The following is a 23,346-nucleotide window of genomic DNA, read 5'->3' as shown; positions in this document are numbered from 1 at the left end:
CCATACTACAGAGCCCTCACTGCCCTGCGTGTGTGTTAGGGTCACAGAGAGTTTGCAAAAATCTTCCCCGGTTGCTAACAGCCTCTCCTGCCCCAGGACAGCCCCTTCTCATCACTTTCCTGGATTATGCTTACTACTCTGCTGGGCTTAATAAATTAAGAATGCACAGAGACACTGTATTTTTTTAAAAAAGGTCTTATTTTCTAGCAGATGTAACATCGCATTATAACATTATATAAGCTTCAGGTGTGCACAATTATAAATCAATGTCTGAATATACTGTATTAAGGTGATTATAATAATTAACATCATATCTATTCAGGAAAATATGAGGCAATTGTCTCAAGGGCTACATCTTCATTTAGAGATCTCTCTCGGCAGTTCCCAGTTGAGGTCCCTGCATTCGAGACCCACACCTCACCATGTTTGGGGATCCCTAGCAGAGGGAGCAGCGAGGAGGGGACACTGCAAGGGGGAACAGGCTATTTGATTTCTGTCGCAGGATCTGCAGCAGGGAGGTTGTACACAGCAGCCACATGACCAGTTCAAGTGAGAAATCCAAGCTAAAAATAGCCCTGCCTCCCACTTGGGGAGGCACGATTTTTCATGCGAAGTACAAGTGGCCTGAGGAGAGCTTTCTGCACAGCACGGAGGAAACCGGGGCTGTCAGGGCTTGGGTTAATTCTAATCTGCCCACTGGGGACTGTCACTGCCTGGGATTCCTCTGCACTCCACTGCCTTCCTCTGCAGCCTTACCATGGGGGCTGCGGGAGGTTTGCCAGGGGCTCACCCCTCATGACCAGCTGTGTGTGTAGGTGTCCAGCAGGAAGGTCACAAGTCTTCGAGCGTGTCATGTGATCCCCTTTTAAGGGAAAACTACGTGGCTGCATTTTGAGGTATAGCCAAGAATCACATTCTTACACGGCTGAATGTCATACTACACATCTCCCTATATATGTCCTTATTCTATCTGTCATTAGATGTTTGATCATATTGTGTGTGCTTGGGAAAGCCAGCTTCTTCCACATCAGGAAACTGGTGGAATTTGTGTCCGTGTTTCTAATAAGAAGGCAAACACGGAGGAATGTATCTGCACTTCTTTTTGTGAGATGGCAGAGATACGCCAATATCCAAGATCAATGATGCGTGGTAATTTTAAAATTAATACTCAATTAACAATGGAATATATGGTCTCACTTCATACAATCTTTTTTTCCCCCTATTTCTTTCTCTGCAATAATCCTTCTCCCCGGGTCCCTTCCTCTCAATCTCTCACTTGTAAAGGATTTTTGAGAAGGGATTTTCCCCTCTCAGTGGGAAGAGAAAATCGGGAAACAGATTAAAAACAACAACAAAAAACCCCCAAAAAACAAAACACAGGGCCTCCCCGGTGGCGCAGTGGTTGTGTGCTGGGCTGCGAAGCTGCCTGCAGTCTCTGTAGCGCTGGTTTGATCCCCAGCCGCAGGCGAGGGTCCCACATGGTGCGCAAACCTCTCCTGCCGCGCCCGCTGCTCCCCTCAGCAGTGTATTTCCTCAATCTACCTGTTCTGTTCCCCGCTCTGTCTCTGGTGAATCCTCTCACCCTCCCGTGCTTCTGACTGTACCCAGTGCTTGTATAAATAGACAAATCTTAAAAAAAAAAAAAAAAGCAAGTAAAAAGTAGACAAAATGATGTCATGAGGCCGTCATTACCACAAAAGGAAAAAGAGTATTTGGTAGTTGAAGTCAGTCTGTCTGCTTTGGGTATGGGGACAGCCTTTTAGGGGACACTTGGCAGCATCTGCATCCCCCACAGGAGCCATCTGAGGAATGTGGGCTGAGCACTGGGTGGACCTGGGCCTGGAGGCACCCGGGCCGCTCTCCTCACACCCTCATTCTGCTGAGAGGAGGTGGGCCCTGGAACAGAAGCCTCCCACCTGGCGCGCTGTGGCCGATGCGTTTCCTGCTTCTGCTAGTCTGTAGTTCAGGATGGAGTTCTGAGCTTCTGACTGAGAGTAAACACATTTGTCACGGTGTTCATTGTATGAACAGATCAACTCTTAGTCCGTCCAAAATCGAAGGCTCAGTTGCTGAGCAGGGAAGAGTGGCCCCTGAGGTTTCCTGAACTCTGTCTGCTAACTTCAAGCTACAAAAATACTTAAAAGTTGTGTGCTCCCAGGTGCTCCTGAAAGTTTTGGAAATAAAATCTTTTTATTGCAAGCATAGTTTTATTATTTTTATTATTATTATTTTGTTGTTGTTGTTGTTGTTTTAGCCATTTTACACAATTGTGTGCCCAGCAGGCACAGGGCAGGTTCACTATGGATATGGGCAAATGGATAAAGGGAAGCCCCGGAGCCCTCAGTGGATTTTTCAGGCTTTACTGCTCACTCAGGGAAACAGTCACCAGGCAGGGAGGCTGGCATCAGCCGGGCAGGGGGCTAGGAGGCTGCCATGCACCTGAGCAACCCATCCCCCCACGAATCTTTTTTGTTCTTGGGCGTGTTCTCTCTCGCACGTCGTCTCAAGGTCTCGCCTCTCCTGTAGTCACACTACTGGTCCGTCCTCACTGCCACCGCTGCCTCGGCTTTTATCCCAGCCTCTATGCTCAGGTGTGCACACTTGCACATGTGTGCACACCCATACTCCAGGTATCCACAATCAGACATCCGCCCACGCTCCAAAGCACCTTCTGCATTAACATGATCAAGGCCACAGGTATAGATAGCCACAGAGGCTAGTAGTGTGCAAAGCCTGATTAATTCATTTACCCTACAACCACTGATCACCCACTGACTATTTCATGATCCTGAGCTGAGACTGCACCCACTAAATTATAACTGCTCCCTCTCTCTCCCCTAGCTGCTCGCAGCCACCATCCATTTTCTGTCTCTATGAGCGTGACTGCTGTAAGGACCTCATATTCATGGCATCATAGAGAACTGGGCCCCTTGGGGGCGAAGGGAAACGCGGCTGGGAGCTTTGAGCAGAGGGATAGCAGGTATAAGAGTTAAGCTGCAGTTGTCACCCCTGCCCACTTGTGTAGAAGCACAGCCCAAGCCTCACACCAGGGGGTAGGGAGGACAGGAGGAGAATCCACACAGGACTCAGTTAGCAGAATACAAAGCACATACCCGGACCCCATCTGTAGTTATTTGTGGGCTTAGGGCGGGCTTAGGGTGGGCCACCCACCCTCAGCCATCAGCCATCAGCCCTGAGAAGGACCCTTGATCCTAGCTGGACCTGGTGGGGGGGTCTGGAGGGGAGGCACAGATAGAGCGTGCCCTGCCCTCTGCAGGCACTTGGCAATAGCAGAGGGCTGACCTGGCGGCACATTTTAAGTGTCCAGGAACTCCTCAGTGGGAAATAGACACAAGAATGGAGGAGGGATTTTGAGACCCACGTTCAAGCTGGGCTCCCCATTAGGAGGACAGTGGCAGCTGCAGCTCCACAACCAAGTTAAACTTCAGGGTGCCACTTTGCCCAGTCCGATTGTCACCCAGAGAAGGACTGGATCACCCTCCCTTGCCAGCTTTGGCTCATTTTTGAGGTCGCTACATTTAAAAGTCTTAAAAATAGTAAATGCTTAAAATCTTGAGATATCTTTTCCCTGTATTTAAAGAAGGGAGATGAGTGGCAACACTCCTCTGTGTCTTTATGTGAAATGCGCTATTTCTGTTGGTCTCTTCAGTCCCTCTGGCAGCTTGGCTGCTTCCTGTGATTGGAGCCGTTCTGGGGACACCTGCATTCCCAGGTGCGGAGGGAGCTGGAGTGGGTGGGCTGCCCACTGCCTGTCATTTCACACTCCAACAGCACTGTTGATTTGTTTTTGATCTGGAAAGTGTAAGCAAGACCCGGAGGTCATGTGCCCTTTGGGTGACCACTCTCCTTCGACTGATGAAAAGAATTCCATGACAATCCTCAGTTAGTGTTCCCCACCTCAGACAATCTCTGCTAAAGGTGTTGAGTTAGTGCACGAGCCTCAGGGTGTCCTGACACACCAGCAGGGTTGGCGGGGGAAGAGGAGGCTCACCGTTGTCTCCTCTGGGATGCGCAGAGGCTGAATGTTGTCTCTGACAGGGGAGCAGGACTCCCTATGTTTTTCAGAGAAACTGCTGTAGCCATTTCACTGAAAGAGTCAGGAGCAGGGTTTTTACCAAGGGGCCTGAACTCATGTGCAAAACGAAATTTGGGAAGAGAAAAAAGTACTGTCTACACTGTGCTGTTTATTTCTCTGAGATGACTCTGGTCTGCATATCCTTGAGGTTACTTTCTGAATCACTCCGTTTCCCAAGAGGAGGGCTCTCCGGAGGAAAGGTGTCCTCTAGAAAGGTAGGCTGTGAGCACGGGGGCATTTTGACCTTTCAGATACTCAGGCAAATCTGTGTTGGGTCTTCTTCCTGCATTTTGTGCTGACAACTACTACCTTGGTCCTGGAAACCACAGTGTTGCTCATATTCTCAGGGAAGTTCTCCTTCCGCAGTTCTAAGAACAGAGAAGGCAGCCTTAAAATGGTGGGGCAGAAATGAGGCACTGTCCTAGGCACCGCTGGCTACTGAAACCCCCATCTCCCCACCTTTAAATGGGGCCCAGCTCGTCCTTGAAGGTCCACTCCTGCAGTCCAGGGCTCCCCCGTCCCGCCCAGCTTCGGTGGGAGCCACGCGGGACAGTCCCTCCACCCGCAGCTGCTGCTGTGAGGCCGCCCTACAGCTGTGTGGCAGGAGGCAGAGCAGACCAGACGTTTGCTCTGCAAGGGGCATGCCTCTCCCCTGCGGACAGCGGGACGAGCCACCGTCCAGGGAGGAACAAGAACGCAGCCAGCCGCAGGACAAAAGGGTGCCCAGGGAAAAGCCCCCCACTCTGAGTCTGAGTTGCTGGGTTCAATTGCCCAGAAACTTCACCCCTCTCTGCCCTCGTAGACACCGAATCCTGCCTTTCCTCTCTGACTACATGAGGTGCAAAGAGCAAAAAGAGGGCTCAGGAGAGGAAATGCTATATAATTGCCTTGGATTTCTGTAACATTTCCCACTTTTTCTGTTTGAGGGGGACAGAAGACAAATACCCCAAGATACACACTTAAAGAACCTAGGCTCCCCAGGGGTGTGGGGGCTGCCGATGCAGCAGGGACCCACGGTGTAGCCCGGTGTCACTGGTGCCGTCTGCAGGTCACCCGGCTCTTTCCTTCCTCGTGTTCCTTCATCACATCTGAGGGACTCACCCCGAAGTCCTCAGGGCATGCTTTTGTCACTTATGAATAACTTCACACAACAGTGGCAGCAGACACGGTCTCTCTGCAAGGTGAAGACTGTTTATTGCTTGTTTTGGTTTTGACAGGCACGATCCCACACAGTGGCCGGAATACTGACCAGGTGATCCCTACACATGCCTGCTACATTGAAGTGGGGAATGACCTTCAGGTGGGGGTTTCTGGAGGTCTCCCTCTCCCTGTTCTGGGTGACACAGAGTGCTCACCCCTCAAGCTGGCTGAGCTGGAGATAGTGGGGGATGTGCTGCTGGGGGCCCTGCCCCCACCCCCTTCAGCCAGCGTACCTTCAAGGCCAACTGGGCCCACACAGACATCCACGCTTGGGAAAAGCAAAGGTCATTCCTGTTGAGGCAAACCAATCATACCGCATTTTCTTATAAAATGAGATGAAAAAATAAATCTAAACACACTTCCCAAGTGTCATTTTTTTCCTTAAACTTTTATATATGTTAAAGCTCTTATTTTTCTTTTCAATATACTCTACTTAGAACTTTTCAAAAATAAACTTTCTTTTTCGGTACCTTTAGTTTCCTGTATTAACTTTGGAAACATAAAATACATCTCACTAGAACTCTTCTGTGCAAATAAACAACATAAATAATAATAACATCTATGTTATAAAAAAAATAGGCTATTTCAAGGGTTCCACCACTGCCACCACCAGCTGCAGTCCCTGGAAGATGCTTCTAGAAGTAGTCCGTGGTCTGTCCCCTTAAGCCAGGCAGATCTTGGTCTGGCTGAGGCTGGCTGGGCAGGAACTCGCTGTCCTGCTTGTCCATCTGTAAACTACTTCGAGAGAGCTGCAAGACACTTCCCAGCCCACTGACGAGGGAGAGGGAGGAAATCCAGTTGAGTGAGCTGAAGTGGGGCAGGTTGAAGATGGATGATAGGGGGGCTGCTCTGTTGGCACTGTTGGGCTTCATCTTGGGGTCCCCAGGACACTCTTCCAGAATCACCTCTTGCGACGTGGAGGAGCCCGGGGCCTGGCCGCCCAGTTCCTCCAGCAGGATGTCCTCTCTCAAAGGCACGCTCATGTCCACTGCGCTGGGCTCCCCACTGGCCTCTGGGGAGCAGTCTGGCTGTGTGTGCCAAGATGCCTTCAAGATGCAGTCCTGGGGGAGGGACCCAAAGTTAGCAACACTGCTGTGTCCTGAGGGCTCCGTCCTCTGCTCTCCCGGAAGGTGTCCCTGAGCAAAGGTCTCTTTGGCAGTGTTAAGTTTCTCTGGGGAGCTCTTGGCCAACTGGCGCCCCAGCTGTAGTGGGGTAGGGAAAAGGCTCCCCTGCAGTGCTTTGAAAAACAACCTGGAAAGAGCAGAGAGAAAACAGTCACCCATGGCTGGGGGCAGTACTTGGCTCTGTGCTTTCTGAGGCTTGCACCATGATGACCACACTCTTGAGGGTTCACTTAGGACTTAGAGGACTCGGTCCCTGATACCTACCTGGGCAGCAGCGCGGCGACAGGTGCTATGAGACAAGTCAAGTAAAACACGGGGTCGCCCATTAATGTTTGCACAGTCCAATAAGGGTTGGACGGAGGGTAGCACGTTGCACAAGAAGCATTGTAAATCAACGCCACAGTGAAAAATAAAAGGATACTGAAGCCACAGGTTATCCAGTTGAGCCAGGTCTGAGGGGGGCAGAGAAAGAAAGGGCATTTATTTCAATTTCAAAGTAATAACAAGAGCAACAACGCGCTGGTGGTCTGTGAATAGATGTGATGTGCAGAGGACCAGGTGAAAATGGGTCTGGGCAGGGGTGGCTGGGGGCAGGGGCTTGCTGAGGCATCGTGACCCAGCCTGGCTAGGAGAGGCGGACAAAGGGAAAGCGAGAGCAAAAGGGGAGCATGAAACAGAGGCGCAGGGGAAAGAGGGCTGGAAGGAGCTCAGCAGGGCTGCGGCAGCTGCCCATACCAGGGCTCGGCGCCACGAGGTGGACGGCCACGAGCCACTTTCCTTCTCATGACAGTGAGGCCAGCTTTGCAGGCCCGTCTCCCCTAGATTTCTCAGAGCTCACGGACTGCGCAGAAGGCGGGGCCCACAGCATCAGCAGCTTCCGGCTACACCAGACTCTTACCCAGGTCTTGGTTTCAATACCCAGGTGCAGGAGGATGGTGAAGAGCGCAATGGCAGTGATGGGCGTTCCCCAGGTAAACACGTCTGTGTCCGAGTCGTAGTAGGCCTGCAAGACAGCAGGGCCGACGTCTATGGATGCCTGTCAGGGGTCCAGGCCGACAGGGAAGGCCGCGCCAGGTGCCAACTTACCAGGTAAGGGATGAAAAAGCAAACCAGGCTCTGGAAGGCAGCGTCAGCCATGTTTAACCAAAAGGTGAGTGGTCGATATTCCTAGGACACAGAAACAGGCATGGGGATTACAGGGAAGTACTCTGAGCTCCAGAGCTGGTTTTGAGGTTGTTATAGGGCGTAGAGACACCTGAGGGGAACTTGGTAATTTAGGACTTTGGGAGAAACAAGGAGGGTCAAGAAAAGAGATTACACAAAGGCCAGTAGCTGGACTCACCCAGAGCTTTTGTACCATGAGGGTAGTTATAGTAGTTGTTCTAGATTCTATGAGGCAACCCCTGGTGGCACAAGGGGTTAAGCACAGCACTGGGAAGCTATCTGCAGCCTCTGCAGCACAAGTTTGATCCCCAGCCAGCCAGGGAGCTACCCACATGGTGCAGCAGACCTCTCTTATCTCGCCCACTGCTCCCCTCAGCAGTGTATTTCAGTCAGTCTGCCTGTTCCGTTCCCTACTCTGTTTCTGGTGAATCCTCTCACACCCCGCACCTCTGGCCTATACCCCAGTTTTTGTATGCATAAATAAATAAATCTTTAACAACAAATCAATTCTATAAGGGACATTTCCCTAGGGTAGCAGCAGCACCACATTCTCTACCCACCCCCGCCCCCACTTTGAGTCCTTCTACTGCTACTTTGTCAGAATTTTGTCTCCCTTGTGGGTGAGTTTTGTCATTTTGTCATTCCTTGTGGGGACTGTTTCTTGCGTCTTAACTGTTAAAATGAGACTGTGGTTATTTACATTTTTTTTTATTATTTAAGAAGATTTAAAATAAAGGACAATTAGATTGCGAGTATGTCCTAATGTTAAAATCAGAAAGTTTCATACCAAGGACAAAACTGACCTTGAGAAAGCCTCACTGAGTCTTCACTACCTGGGTGACCAGATGTGTGTCTGTCCCAACTAACCTGGCTTGGGACTAGCCCACAGGAAATGCAAAGTGGACAGATGTGCATTTACAGTGCCCTGATGAAAATGCTGGCTAGGTCCTTCCCGGTGGTCATCTAACTCTGCAGGACAAACTCCCAGCAGCTATGTCCCATGTGGGGGGCCAAGGAGGACATGTGCTCCTGCTTCTGTATGTGTGTGGGGGTGGGGAGGTAGCTAAGGCTGACATAGGTGACCCTGGAAGTCAAGTTGAAGTAAATTCTGCGCTAGAGATTACTGCAGGGGATATGCGGTTCCCTTCCCTCCGCACACACACGGTAATTCCAAGGAGCCCAAGAGAAGCCCTTAGAGGGTTTACTTTATTTATTTACTTTTTTAAAGATTTATTTATTTATACAAGAACCGGAGTACAGGCCAGGTGCGTAGGAGGGTGAGAGGATTCACCAGAGACAGAGCGGGGAACAGAACATGCAACTGATGAAATACACTGCTGAGGGGAGCAGCGGGAGAGACAGGAGAGGTCTGCTGCGCCATGTGGGACCCTCGCCGGCCGGCCAGGATCGAACTGGTGCTGCAGAGGCTGCAGACAGCTTCACAGCGCTGCGCTCAATGGCCTGTGCCACCATGGGAGGCCCTTAGAGAGTTTACTTTAATGACTGTCTGAGAATAGCTAGTAATTGGCCTGTCAATCTACATGGTTGGTTGATACAAACATATATTTACATCTGTTTGTATTCCCTTGTTTTTTCAAAGGTTTCCCTATGGGTTGGTCTTCTTGTTCATTCCTATTCCAAATAAATTATTTTGGGGGGACTGGGAGGGAAAAATCCTATTTTTGGACTACAGTGATCCTTTGTAACTCAGATTTAGACTCCCAGCAGACTTCCCCGGAGACTCTGGCTGTAGAGACAGTTTTCACCTTACTATCCTATATACTCTATCTTCCTTTCATTGGGATATAATTGATATACAAAAAAAGGCAAGTTATTAAGGCATATGTCTTGATGGGTTTGACATACGCATATACCTGTGATACCATCACTACAAGCAATGACCTCACTTTACTTAATGTACTACATACAACAGACACACAACTATACAACTACACACAACAGATACACACAGCTACACAAGTACACACAACAGACACAATTCCTTTTTTTTCTCTTGGTGATCAGATTCTAGAATTTTAGCAATTTGTCTCAGGGTGTCCCTTAAAAGATGTGAAGATTTGCACCTTCTGGAAGGATGTTGGGGGTACCAGGGGATAGGAGGTGGGGGCTAGAGGGAAGACTCACCTCCATGTTCTGGCCACTTCTGTAGAGCTGAGGCTTGGTTAACAGCATGTTGGCCGGCACATCCTTGTCCAGCACCCCAGTCACAAGCTGGGGAAGCGATGAGAAGAGCAGGTTAAAGAAGATCAGATACCACTGGTCAATCATGGCAGACGCAGAGAAGCCACAGAAGAACTGGAACCAAAATAAGAGGCCCACGAACATCTGAAATCAGGAAAGGGAGAATGGCAATAAAAATGCTTTAGTTATATCATCAGATTCTCAACCAAGGCATCGAAAGATTTTGAGATTTTTTTCTGTCAAGACTGAATTTACAGGCAGCAATTTCTTCCAAACAGAGCCTGAACCTTGTTTCCACCTGTCACTCTTCCTCTTTCCCTGCATCTCCTTGTCCCCTTGAACATTAAGGACCAGCAGTGGGAGCAGGTCCTAGCAGCAGCCTTTGGAGGGGTGAGAGCTTGAGCCTGAAAAGCCACAAATCGTTAATGAAAAGCAAAATAAAGGTCTAACAGGGAGTTCTGGTATTGCTCACCCTTAAGAGTGGGGATGTCACCCATCAGGACTTCTTCCCTAGTATCCCTCCCCTGTGACCCTAAACCAGACCTACCATTGCTACATTCTGGGTCCCATCTCTCTCTTTAGTTATATGCTCTTTTTAAATATTTTTTAAAGATTTATTTATGCATACAAGAACCAGGGTACAGGCCAGAGCACGGGAGGATGAGAGGATTCACTAGAGACAGAGCAGGGAGCAGAACAGGCAGACTGACGAAATACACGGCTGAGGGGAGCTGTAGGCGAAACAGGAGAGGTCTGCGGCGCCATGTGGGTATCTCCCCAGCCGGTTGGGATAGAACCCACACTGCAGAGGCTGCGGACAGCTTCACAGTGCTGTGGTCAACTACCTGCGCCACCAGGGAGGCCCAGTTATATGCTCTTTTTGATGAGGAACAGTGGGAAATGACTAACTTCCACTGGGGGGAAGAAACACAAACAAGGCACGGCCAGTATCACCATCTTGACTGACTGGTGAGCTGCAGACTTCACCACTGGCTCTTACACCTACCCCATGTGGCCGAAAAGAAAAGTGAGGCTCAGGGAAGCTGAACAATCCCCTCCAGTGTTGTTCAATAGGAGGAGGAGTTGGATGGGTCTCTTCCCACCGTCACTAGATCACTGAATATCAGAGGCCTGAGTGCATTTATACTAGGGGCATGGTGACTGATGAACTGCAAATCATTCTTACATTTATTAGTTGTGCAACTTGGCAGAGATCATTTAGCCCCTCTCTACCTCAGCTTCCTTGTCCATGAAATGGGCATACCCATGATAATAAGCTGCAAGGTTATCATGAAGATTAAATGACCTAATGCATCTGAAGTGTTCCCAGGAGCGCCTCAGATGCTGAAGATACTCACTTATGGTTCCTGGTTGTTGGGAGCTTGCCTCATTTACTTATTTTTAAAGATTTATTTTATTTATTTATGCATACAAGAGCTGGGGTGTAAGCCAGAGGTACAGGGGGTTGAGAAGATTTACCAGAGACAGAGTGGGGAGCAGAACAGGCAGACTGACTGAATTACACTGCTGAGGGGAGCAGCGGGCGAGTCAGGAAAGGTCTGCTGCACCATGTGGGCCACCTCCCTGGCTGGGGATCGAACTCATGCTGCACTGGCTGGTGATAGTTCCATAGTGCTGACCCTTAACCCCTTGCACCACCAGGCAGGCCCCAAATTTGCCTCATTTAGAGAAAAGGAAATTGAGCCCCACGACATTAAATGACTTCACCATGGTCATGGCCTGAGTAACAAACCTGACTTACTGAAGCTCATGTGGGTCTTGGCCTAGAGGGGAAGGCCAGTCACAAGAGGTAACATGGTGGAAGAACATCTCTCTGGCACCATGGAGAATGGCGGGGGTTCGGGCTCTGGAGCTATCACTGTTTACCTTTCTGACCTTGACTCAGTCACTTAACTTCTCTTCAGTTTCTTGACCTGAAAATTGCTTGTTCTGAAGATCTGAAGAGATGACAGTTACATATATATAACTTCTAAGGCCACACATCATCCAAGTCATGCTGGAATCCATGATTGAATGTGATTTTTTTCCCCTCCACAATGAAAACTGACAAATTTGGATTTTTCATTGACTTTTTCCCTGTCTCACTCCCACGCTGACTTTTTCTCACCATCCCCACAGGCCCAGCCTAATGAGTCACTGGTGAGCAGGTGGGGTCAGGAGAAAGTGGAGGAAAAGTACTTAGATAATTGAGATTTTTTTCTTGTAGTACCAAAAAGCCTTCTTCTCAAACCACTGTTGCTATGGTAACTTCTCTGCTCTGCTCTTTATTGGAAAGGAAGGCCAACTTATTCCTAAAACTAATGAATTTCTCACTTTGGGAAGCAGAGTGATTATCCTTGAACTTCTCAAGTAGATCAAGAGCTTGTTACCAGAGGCTCTGAGTTCTATGTGGAAGAGAAAATAGGTACCCCCTTTTCCTTTCTGTCCCCTTCAAAAGATTCATCATGGCGGCCAGGGAGGGGGCTGTGCCACTCGAGCAACTGAAATGTTGGGTGGTTCAGCCTGTATCATTCTTGCCATCCTCTCAGTCTGAGCAATTTTAATTAAGAATTGCAGAAAACGGGCCTCCCCGGTGGCGCAGCGGTTGAGCGCTGGGTTGTGAAGCTGCCCGCAGCCTCTGCAGCGCCGGTTCGATCCCCGGCTGCTCCCCGGCCACCAGAGGAGGGTCCCACATGGCCCGCAGACCTCTCCTGCCGCCCGCTGCTCCCCTCAGCAGTGTACTTCGGTCCTTCTGCCTGCTCTGCTCCCCGCTCTGGCTCTGGTGAATTCTCTCACCCTCCCGCGCTTCTGACTGTACCCAGCGCTTGTATAAATCAATCAATCAATCAATCAATCAATCTTTAAAAAAAAAGAATTGCAGAAAACAGAGATCAATGCCCATGTTTTGTTTTCAGATAAAGAAAACAAAACCATACAGGCAAATAAGTTGCCTTGGACTGCACAGCTCGTACAAGCCAGAAATGGGCTGGGATTCCACCCTGCCCAGCCCCACTCAGCGTTACTTGAAACACCAGTCCACCCCTTTGGAAGCTGGGGACCTCTAGGGTTGCAAGTGTGTGCCTGGGGCCTCGGGGAGGGGGATTCAAGGCCAGGTGATGGAAGAAGGGGGGGTGAACAGGTGAGGGCAGGGCAGCACAGAACAGCCTCCCTTGGATACAGTGCCAGGCAGGACCTAATTGGAATTAATTTCCAGGATCAAACTGATCAAATTAGACATGCCCTGGTTGGTCCTGAGTATCTGTATTCATTTACTAGAAGACATTTCAAAAAATGGGTGAGAGCGAGGGGGCGGGAGAGGCCGGGAAAAGGAAGGTAGGGCTAAGCCTCCAGAACAATCAATTAAGAACATGAACAGGAGGTGTGCTGAGAGCAGCTCTAGGTTAGCAAAGGGAATTTTTAATGAAATTAGAAAAATAATTACAAAGGAATTCACCTTTTATTTTACTTTATTCTTGTTCAGAAGAGTATGGGATGATTTTGACATTGGAGGTATGGTATCCAATGTGGTAGATTAATGGGTTACCCTGGAATTCTCATCCCAAGAGTTTATTCATGTGGTGCCCTTGATGTGTATTCAACCACAAGTGGTCAGAAGCAAAAATGACAAGTAACCACCTGGCAACTTCTCAGCACACTTTCTGTACCTACTTACAAGTGGGCAGGGTTCTGAAATGGCCATGGAGTCCACCCTGTGGGCTATGGGGAAAGACGCCTGTCTGCCAAGGACTTAGTAATGAAGCAATTAAGAGTTAAACGTTTGGATCAGCAGGTGATGGATGAGGGTCCTGTATTGGAGGCCCTGGAGAGGCAGAGCTGTCCCCAGCTAACCAGACCTGGGCACAGCCTCACTGAAAGGCCCACTACAGACTGAGATGTCCAGGAGGGGTACAGGGCTCTGCATGCCCAGGAGAGAGTGTGGCAAGACCCTTCCTGCACTGCCCAAAGTGAGCATCCTGCCCTAGCGACTTCCCTGCCTGGGTGTGTGAAAAAGTGTGAAAAAGTCCTCTCATTCTGATTTGGGAAGTGCCAATCACCCTTCTGCTTGTCATTTGGTCTCCTTGCCTGGTCTAGAGAAAGCGCTGATTACAGGACTCCTGTAATGACAGCCCATTAACACAGAAGTTAAGGACATGGGAGCTGGAGTCAGACCCAGGTTGAATGTGCCACCTTACTAGCTATGTGCCCTTGTACCAGCTACTGGACCCTCATATTGACTCTGCTTCACAGTAGGAAGCTCTAAGTGGCATTCTTGTTTGCTCTACCTGTTTCCACAACCTTCCCTCCTCTGGGACTCAGCTGCTCTCATGTGCCCATGAGTTAGACCCCTGAGCCTGTAGAGCGTGGGGTCAGGCCTGCAGGAAATTCACAGAGGTCAAGGAGGATGGAGCCCACATGCGGTGGCCCTCTGGCTGCATTCAGGCCACGGTCCTACTTATCTCACATCAGGCCTTTCGATTCCAAAACTAGAGAGAGAGAGACCAGTACCCAATACCTACTGTGTTTTTGTAGAAGAAGTACAGCACCATGTTGGCAAGTCGGGAATAGCACCAATGTCCATGAACAATCAGCAGTCGCTCGAGGTATCGGAATCTCGGCAGTGCGAAGTCGCTGGCCATCACTGCCTTGAAAGGGAGAGGAGTTTCGGTTACTGGCAAGCCCCCTGCACCTCCCCCGCCCCCCCGCCTGGGTCTGTCTTACTGCTCTCAAACACGAGGCAAAACATGGGAGAGAAATCCAGTTTCAAACATGGCGTGAGCTATTATTGCCTTCAATTCAAAAAGTAATCCGTCTCATCAAACACTCCAGTTCAAGGATACCACTTTATAGGACCCTTTTGGGTCACTGATGTAAAAAAGTTTGCTTTTTCTTTCCCATGCTAGTTTCTAAGAACCCCTCCTCCCTCTCCCTAGGAAGGAGCTGTATGGCTCTTCCCTGATCTTCTCTATCTTCTGCATCTGAGTTAAATTTCAACCCAAATATCAACCAAAGCTGCCCCTTTCCTATGCATCAGAGAGATGTTCAGCCATCCTGGAGGGCATGTTTTGGATCATCCTCCTCTGGAACTGTGGGTGATGAGCAAGGTCAAGCTCATGGCTCCACTGACCCCCAGTCCCAGGATGCACACTGCAGGGCACCGGACACTGGGAGCAGGGAGTGAGGACAGCAGGTCTCCTCCATGGACAGGGAAATGACTGGGGCAGAGCTTCCCTTCACCTCATTAGGCATCTTGCTCCACACAGCTGAGTGGACCAGACAACTGTCATCAACATGATTCCTTTTATGCCCATGATAAATTGAACCCACCATATAGTAAATTTCTCTATTTGGAAAAAAAGAGAAAATTTCATTAAAAGACACCTTCAGCAGCCTATTCCACATAAAAAAACATTACTCTGCTTTTAAAATTGAACTGATTTCCCTATATTCCAATTCCACCTAGAAAAGGGATCACACACCTGTTGGTGTCCTTTCTGTGCAACAGAATAACATCACTAGAGATGACAGAAAAGTCGCAGCACAGAATGCCTGTTTTCTAAACCAAAAAAAGTTAAGGATTTCAAAGCAAATATTGCCCCTTACACCCCCTTCTGCCAACATACAGGGGTTTTAAAAGCTTTGTGTGTTCTTCAATATCTTCTGCTTTTACTCCATTGTTCAGCCTCTCAAAAATCATTTATTAATCCCCTGCCAGACACAGACTTGGAGACACAGACACTGTCAGACCTTGTCCCTGCCTTCAACTGTCTGAAAACTCAAAGTGAGGATTGTTAAAAAGAAGTCAAGGAGATCAGATAACTTCTGTTTTTGAAAGAGAAGCCCTAGCCCTTGAGAGCCTCTACTTACCTCTACAGTCTCTGGCCACTCCTTTCTCCCTCTAAATCTGGGCCCCAAGCCTTCTACTGTCCCTCTGTGAGGGTGGCCTACTCAAGCCCTTCAGCTAGGTTAGAGCACCCTGTGAAAAACTCAACAGAGAAGCTATTTTTCTCTTCCATGGCACCTACAACAATTATGACTAATTGAATAAATTTAAAACACACATCTTCCTGAAGTCTCTGAACAGTGGATGTCCAGTAGATGTCATGATCACCCTGCGCCCCTTGTTCTCCATCATTCATGGCCATGGGGGGCTCCAGATAAACATGGCAGACCAGACGACCCCTCCAAAATCAAGCTTCTCAGCAGACTCAGAATCTAGGCTGCTTCCTCTAGTTCTCTGCCAGGAACAGCCTTCCTACCTTGGCAGATCGGGAGAGCTCCAAGCACCCTCAATCATTATCAGTGACTCAGTTTGGATTCCTCCTTTGCCTGCTGTCAAAGCATCCTGCACAGGAGCCTCTCCAAGGGCCTCACCACAGTGTCTCTTTGTGTATCGAACTGACTAAAATGCAAATAGGAACAGTCACCTGGGTAACCTGAGCACTCAGAACAGTAAAGAAATTGGATCAAATCTTATCTCCATCTTACATGCATCCTCAAAATGTAGTGTGGCTTTAGGTAAATACAGAAGCATCCAGCAACATCTGACCTTCTCAAAGCTATGTCTTCACATGTGCCCTATAACTTGGCCTTTCCCATTGGCCAAATCATAGATGCCCTCGGCTCCTTCCTGGAGGGCATGGGAAGTGGTGGCAGCTCAGTCCTCTCCCCATGCCTAGCACATATAAATGCTCAATAAAAGACCAATGATTGAATGAATCAACCTGTGACTACATAATGTCCAACACCCTGATTTTTAAGAGAAGAAAGCTGGGTAGATTGTTCCCGAGTCTCTACCTAGTTAAAAAATGCCCCCATCAAAGTTAATCAGATGTTGGAAATATTGCAATACTATACCCAAAAGAAGTTATTTTGAAGGAACTCATTTCTCCAATGACTCAGGATCCCATATTAAGAACAAACAGAGTGACAAATGGAAAATGCAGAGATGAATTTTCATGTGAGTCCAGGTGACTCCATTCCATTTTTATAGTGATATAGTTTCCAACAGTACTACCATAAAGTCAGCTTTTCAAATGGTGTCATTAGTGTTCAGAACAGCAAAAAGTGCCTTCCAGGGACGAGGCATAAATGACAGGAGAGAAGGCTCTGATGACTCATCCTGCCTGTCTCTGCTCTACTGATATCACAAAAAATACTTGTGGAACAGGTAGATGTGTTTCCTGCATGTGGCTTCATAAATATGAAGCGGCACCTTCTGCTTTTAATCTTCTGCTTTTAATCTAGTGCAGCAGAAGGAGAACGTAAGTTGTACAGACGGCAAACCCTTACTCCTTTTTGGACAGAGCTCACAGGGAGGCCTGAAGGCACAGGGGTCAGTGGGGGCCCCTTGGTCACACAGGACGGCAACGATGGGTCTTTACCTGCATGCCCTCCTGGCCTGAGATTCCCACACCCACGTCTGCCACCTGGATCATGCTGACATCATTGGCTCCGTCTCCTAGAAACAGCACAGATAGGAAGAGTCTTTGAGCTGAGATGCACACAATCAAACTGGATGGATGGCACTTCGTGGAGTCCCCACTGGACTGAGTCCTGTGGCAGGATCATGGGAAGGAGTGGCGTGAAGGAATGAAGTGCAGCCTCTACCCTGAGGGAGCTGAGTTCACCATCAGAACAAGCTTGGTGTGAGGTTTAGAACTCACACCTGGAGCTGCCAGCACCAAGCTACTTTCTTACTGAGCGTATGGAGCCCTCAGCATGGTGTCCGGCGGAGGTGCTGACGAGGATGATGATCTGGCTACTTACTGAACTACTCCAGTTGTTTATTACATTTATGGCATATCAGGCAAGGCTATTTCAATTGATACTCATGTGAGTGGTTATTTCTAAACTAAAAGGAGGTTAAATTCTCACAACAAACTGTGGGGCTCTTTTTGTACTCTGATTACCATCTAATTGTGTTAGCTATTGTGTTCACCTTTGGACTTTCTGAGAGGCCTTTGGCCAAGCTGATGATATGAAATGTTTAGGGACGCAGGTCAGAGTTCCTGATACCTTCAGGGACAGACAAGACTTAAAGTCACTGTCACTCAGTGATGGTGACATTCTTGGAAACAGGCAGCAGAACAGCCCAAATTCTGGAGTACATCCCAGGCTGCAAAGGTGATCTACTGAGAGCCCCAGCGAGGACTCCATCAGTGTATGACACATAATGTGGATGCAGGCTCTTTCTCCTGTGATTTTCCTCTTGATTGCTCTGGGCCCACCATGAGTGATCAGTCAATATTCATTGAATTGAAATTCTGTGAAATAATAACAACCTCTGTAGCTTTTCCCAGAATGTTCCATTTAAAATAAGATGCAGGAGGCAATGGTGTTCTCTGTATTATACGCCCCTGGACACCCAGGACTAGGTCACATCACTATTTTAATTCGTGATCAAAGAAATGAGCTAAAAATCTGATGGGTTATTACTTTCTCTTTCCCTTATTGAGAAATTTTGTCCCTTATTCTATTTTGTTCTGTTCATTTCTTTCTAACCAATGAAGGCTTTATTTCCAGCCTCTTAAGTGAATCCCACATATCAGCATTCAGTGGCTGAATCTGGCACTGATTTCACGCTGTAAAGATGTGGTTTATCATTCATGATCCACTCAATTCTTGAGGGGGGCACTGTCCTTCCAATACCACTGAGGAGGACAGGTGCTCAGAGGAATAAGGTTAAGACTGGGGGTGCAGACACCTCAACTCCTTCTCCAAAACTTTCTCAGAGATAACTGCAGGCCACTGCAGGCATGTGACAGCAAAGATGTCCTCCAGATAGACTGTCAAGAGGAGCCCATCCTGGGAGGAGCTGCCTGTCTTTCCTCAGCCTGTATTAGGAGGCCCTGCTGAACATGAATTTGCTCACATCTGTGTCCATCTCACTCCACTTCATGATTAGCAGGGCCCTGAGGATATGTAGGACCATCCCCACAACAATCACACCAAGGCCACCCCACCTGGGCTCAGGCACATGCTGCATTCACTTGTACCTGATGAGGTGCCCGCATCAAGGAGGGACTGTCAGACCTTGGGCAGAAAATACTATAATTATTATTGCTTGGTGAGGATACTTTATTTCAGAGCCAATTCTCACCTAGGTATGGATTCTATATGCAGGGAGACCCAACTGTTTAATACCTGGGGATCACCAGGATCCTTTGCCAAGACTACCTGCAGTTGTTCCTGCTGCTCACCAGCAGGTGGCACTGCTGAGTCCCTGACCTGGTTGGAGAACGGACCAGAACAGAGGTGGGTGGGGATGATGAAGGCAATGAGTGCCTAGACACAGAAGGAGCAGAGAAGGCACTCCAGGCCCTCAACTTCCAAAGAAAACCACCATCAGACACACTGTCCTGAAGGAAATTATGTAGCATTCAGAACTATTCATATTTTAAGATGGATTCAATTAGATAGTTGTCTAGTAACAATTTGTAGAGTTTAGCAGACAAAAGGCAATGGAATTCTGATCACCACTGAGTCTCTGGGTTCTTAGGGCATTAGTTAAGCTTCTCACCCCAGGGAAGCTCACAATTACCAGAAGCACCTGCAAAGGACCTTGTCCTAAGGTGGCCCAGGCTAATGCTAGGTATGCAGAATCTTCTTGCTGTGGCTATGACTGCCTGGGATAATCTCCTTCCCTAGGGAAATAATGTAAGCTACATTTTAAACCAAAATTGCATTATTGGTCTCCTAATAAGTAGCTGTAAGTGTTGCTACTATAATTTTTGGCTTTTAGTTGTAAGCTTTATATTTGGAACAGGCTGTTTTATGGCATGTGGTATGTTTTAAAATTATTTATTTATTTATTTAAGTAGACAGAGTGAGGGAAAGGTTTCCCATTTTATGCAGCTGCACGGACAGGGTTGGAAACTCATTTACAAATGGCTGCTGGGGGTGGGGCTGGGGAGTGGGTCCTACTTGGCTGGTCTGGATACTTGCCTATGGCCAGGGTCATGGCCTTGAGCTTGCTTCTGACCAGCTTCACCACCATGCTCTTCTGTAGGGGTGTCGAGCGACAGCAAAGGACTGACCGGCACTGCTTGGCCAAGAAGAGAAATTTGTCCTCCAGGTTTTTTTCCAGGGCATAAGCCAGACTTCTCCCGTCGATCACAAGGCTGGGGCTGGGGCCGGAGGAGGTGGTGGCAGAGTTCGGGCAGATTGGGGAGAAGCCCACGCTCACATTTCCTGTGGTCTTCTCAGGGGTGCTGCGGAGGTTTCTGGACTGCACGTAGTGTAGGCACTGATCCAGCAGGGCGGCACAGGCCTCCTGGAAGGAACAGGAGTGGATGCTGTGGATTACTTGGCCATGCTGCAGGACAGATGACCCTCCTCACCTCATCTGGGACTGACTGGCTCCAGGGCACCAGGCTGCAGGTGCTAACCAGAAGGGCTCCTTCTTAACTCCAGGAGCTTCGCTAAAAAGGACAACCTTTCGTATGGAAGAGCATGATCTTCTGTAAGACTCTACCACCAAGTCTATAGTGTTGAGGTTGAGCTGGATTGTGTTCACTTGTGTTCATCTCCAACTCAACCTGCAATTATAGCATGAAAATAGCCAAAGGCTTACCTAAAAACACGGGCAAGGTTGTGTTTGAGTAAAACTTTCATATAGAAATAGATGATGGGTTGAATTTAAGTCAGGGGCTACAATTTGCTGACCCCATCATATAAAAATTGACCAGTTCCATCTACCAATGGGATCAAATTGATCCATCGGTCAGCAACACAACAGAATACACATCCTTTTCAGCGACAATTAAATGTTCACAAAGACAGACTACAGGGCCTCCCTGGCACAAGGGGTTAAGTTGCAGCAGTATGAAGCTATCCACAGCCACTGCAGCACAAGTTCGATCCCTGGCCAGGGAGCTATCCACATGGCACAACAGACCTCTCCTGTCTGGCCCGCTGCTCCCCTCAGCAGTGTATTTCAGTAGATCCGCCGGTTCTGCTTCTCACTCTGCCTCTGGTGAATCTGCTCACGCATCCCCCTCTGTACCTCTGACCCAGTTCTTGTATGCATAAATAAATGAATCTTTTAAAAAAAAAGATAGACTACACCCTGTGTTGTTAAAAAAAAATTTAAACAATTTTTAAAGAATTGATATCACAAAAAGCATATCCTATGACCATAATTACACTGGAAATCAGTAATAGAAAGACAACAGGAAAAATCCCAAACCCCTGGAATTTAAAGAAAGCACCACCAATTTTAAGGCATAAAAAAACCAAACCATAGTAATCAAGACAGCATGGTATTGGTGAAGAGACAGATACATAGATCAATGGGACAGAACAGAAAATTTAGAAATAGACCCACACAAACATGGTGAATTGCTTTTCACAAAGGTGTAAAGACAATTTAATGGCAAAAGACAGACTTCCATCAAATGGTATTTGATTGAATGGACAGCCACATTGTAGAAAGATGACATAAACCTCGGACCTTAAACAAAACTCTATACAAAATGGATTGTGTCTAAAGGGGAGACATTAAACTATAACATGATTAGAGGAAAATATAAGAGGCAATTTCACAGCTAGGCATGTCTAAGGTGCCTAAAGCTTGACCTATAAAAACAAATTGATGAATTGGACACATCATCTAGACATGGAAATGTTTCAGGTGGGCGCTCATTGCAGGGATTAGAACTAGACCAGGGACTTACACAATGTAGAAACTCCTATACAGATGTGACTGGATGAAACCCTCCATGCCTGCTGGGGCACCCATGAGACAGCCACATGCTGAGAGTGTCAGTGCTGAATGGACCTTGTCCTGCTCACTTTCTAGGTATAAGTGACTTTATGAAAAGATTCTCTATGTCAAAATAAGGCAGGTAGAAATTTACATCACATAAAAGCCCAATGTGCATTCCCTTGAAACTAAGAAAACCCAGCACATTACAGCAAATTCCACACCTTCCGAGGTAATGACAGGTGCATCCTAAGTGCCAGAAACACAACAGGTTCAAGCAGAGAGGCAGAGGGCAGTGGCTTTTCTCATAGCAGTTGCCTGGAAGGTTCCCTGGCAGCCTTCACCTGAGTTCAGTCCTGGGGGTCGACCTGGCGTGGGGGTGTCCCTGGCAGAAGAGCAAGGCCTCCTTGAAATCTGCCTACCTGGGATTCGGCATTCAGAGTGATGACTTCATCCTCGTGATCCAGCAGTTTGCAGGCATAGGCAATATTAAGGGCTGTTTCCTGTTTGTCACCCGTGAGAACCCAGATCTGCAGGCCTGCTTGGCGCAACTTAGCAATGGTTTCAGGGACTCCATCCTGCAAGCGGTCCTCAATCCCAGTGGCACCTGGTCAAATGGACATCAGCTGGTGAGCCCCCTTCTCACCACCCCCCACACCAACACCCCACAGACAGGTGCCGGCACGGCCTAAGATCTGCCTCCTGCTTGAGGTCTGCCCCATTTCTGAACAGGGGAGGACATGTTCAATAGTTCTCTAGACTCAACACATGAGGACAGAGTAGGGATAACTTGGAATCACCAAACATAACCTTTATGCCAACAACAAGCACCTCACATTTTTCTGAGGAACACACAGCTAACATAAATTTCTGGAAAACTTGTCACAAGTTTGTAGGGGGGTGGGAATAACCACATTCTGAGGGATGAAAAGGTCTTAAAAATCATCCATCCCACAAAAAGCTCTGGTGAATGACACAATATTCACTATCAACAAGGCTCACTTACTGTCTCTGTGCAAACGGATCACAGAGGCCCTTATTTCAAGAAAACAACATTATGGGCCTCCTCGGTGGTGCAGCGGGTTGAGTACAGCGCCGTGAAGCTGTCTGCAGCCTCTGCAACACAGGTTTGATTCCTGGCCGGCCAGGGAGCTACCCACATGGCGCAGCAGACCTCTCCTGACTCTCCCGCAGCTCCCCTCAGCAGTGTTTTCCATCCGCCTGCCTGTTTTGCTCCCCACTCTGTCTCTGGTGAATTCTCCCACCTACCTGTGCCTCTGGCCTGTACCCCAGTTCTTGTATAAATAAATAAATCTTAAAAAAAAATTACCCTGAAGATGCTTTCCCACAGACATAATGAATAAGGAGTGGGGTGGCTTCTCTCTAATAAGTCTTAGTATATTGAGGAAAATGTAACCTTCAATGTGGAAATGTACTCTCTAGGTAAGCAAGTTTTTTCCTGTCCTTAAGCTTCTCTTGTCACTGGAGACACCTCTCTTGCACTGTTTTGCATCCCTACCCCTAAGCTTATATTGAAACCCTAATCCTGAGGGAAAAATATTAGAAAGGGGGCTTTGGGAGGTTATTATTTCAGAAGGGTGGAGCCCTCATCATGGAACTGGTGCCCTTCTGAGAGGAGACATAGATGGATGCTCTCTGGCCATCACATGTCAATATTGAAGGTGTGCAAACCAGGAAGTGTGTCATGTCAGAACCAAGGCTGGCATCTTGATGTCACACTTCAGCCTCCAGAGCTGTGAGAAGTGTCTGTGGGTGAGGCCACTAAGTCTGTGGTATTTGGTTATAGCAGCCCTAAATGACTAAGATAGGCCCCAGCTCAACTTCTAGGGTGGATG

The 23,346-nt window shown here is 48.1% G+C and overlaps 1 protein-coding gene across 1 annotated transcript in view; it reads right to left on the bottom strand.

The window, feature by feature from the left end:
• Window positions 1–5,931: 5,931 nt before the first annotated feature.
• Window positions 5,932–23,346, bottom strand: part of ATP10A (ATPase phospholipid transporting 10A (putative)) — a gene marked incomplete at both ends in the record, with an annotated part of 132,065 nt that continues 114,650 nt past the window's right edge. The window contains 8 exons of the mRNA XM_084254065.1: window positions 5,932–6,547; window positions 7,284–7,423; window positions 7,507–7,587; window positions 9,730–9,930; window positions 14,304–14,429; window positions 17,169–17,245; window positions 19,711–20,059; window positions 21,913–22,097. Of these exons, the coding sequence (XP_084110191.1) occupies window positions 5,932–6,547; window positions 7,284–7,423; window positions 7,507–7,587; window positions 9,730–9,930; window positions 14,304–14,429; window positions 17,169–17,245; window positions 19,711–20,059; window positions 21,913–22,097 (1,775 nt within the window). The remainder of the gene's footprint in view (window positions 6,548–7,283; window positions 7,424–7,506; window positions 7,588–9,729; window positions 9,931–14,303; window positions 14,430–17,168; window positions 17,246–19,710; window positions 20,060–21,912; window positions 22,098–23,346) is intronic.

This window comes from Talpa europaea (genome assembly GCF_964194135.1).
Source record: "Talpa europaea genome assembly, chromosome: 14".
NCBI lineage: Eukaryota > Metazoa > Chordata > Mammalia > Eulipotyphla > Talpidae > Talpa > Talpa europaea.
The sequence above is the reverse complement of the archived record's forward strand: the minus strand, read 5'-3'. Positions and strand labels throughout refer to the sequence as shown.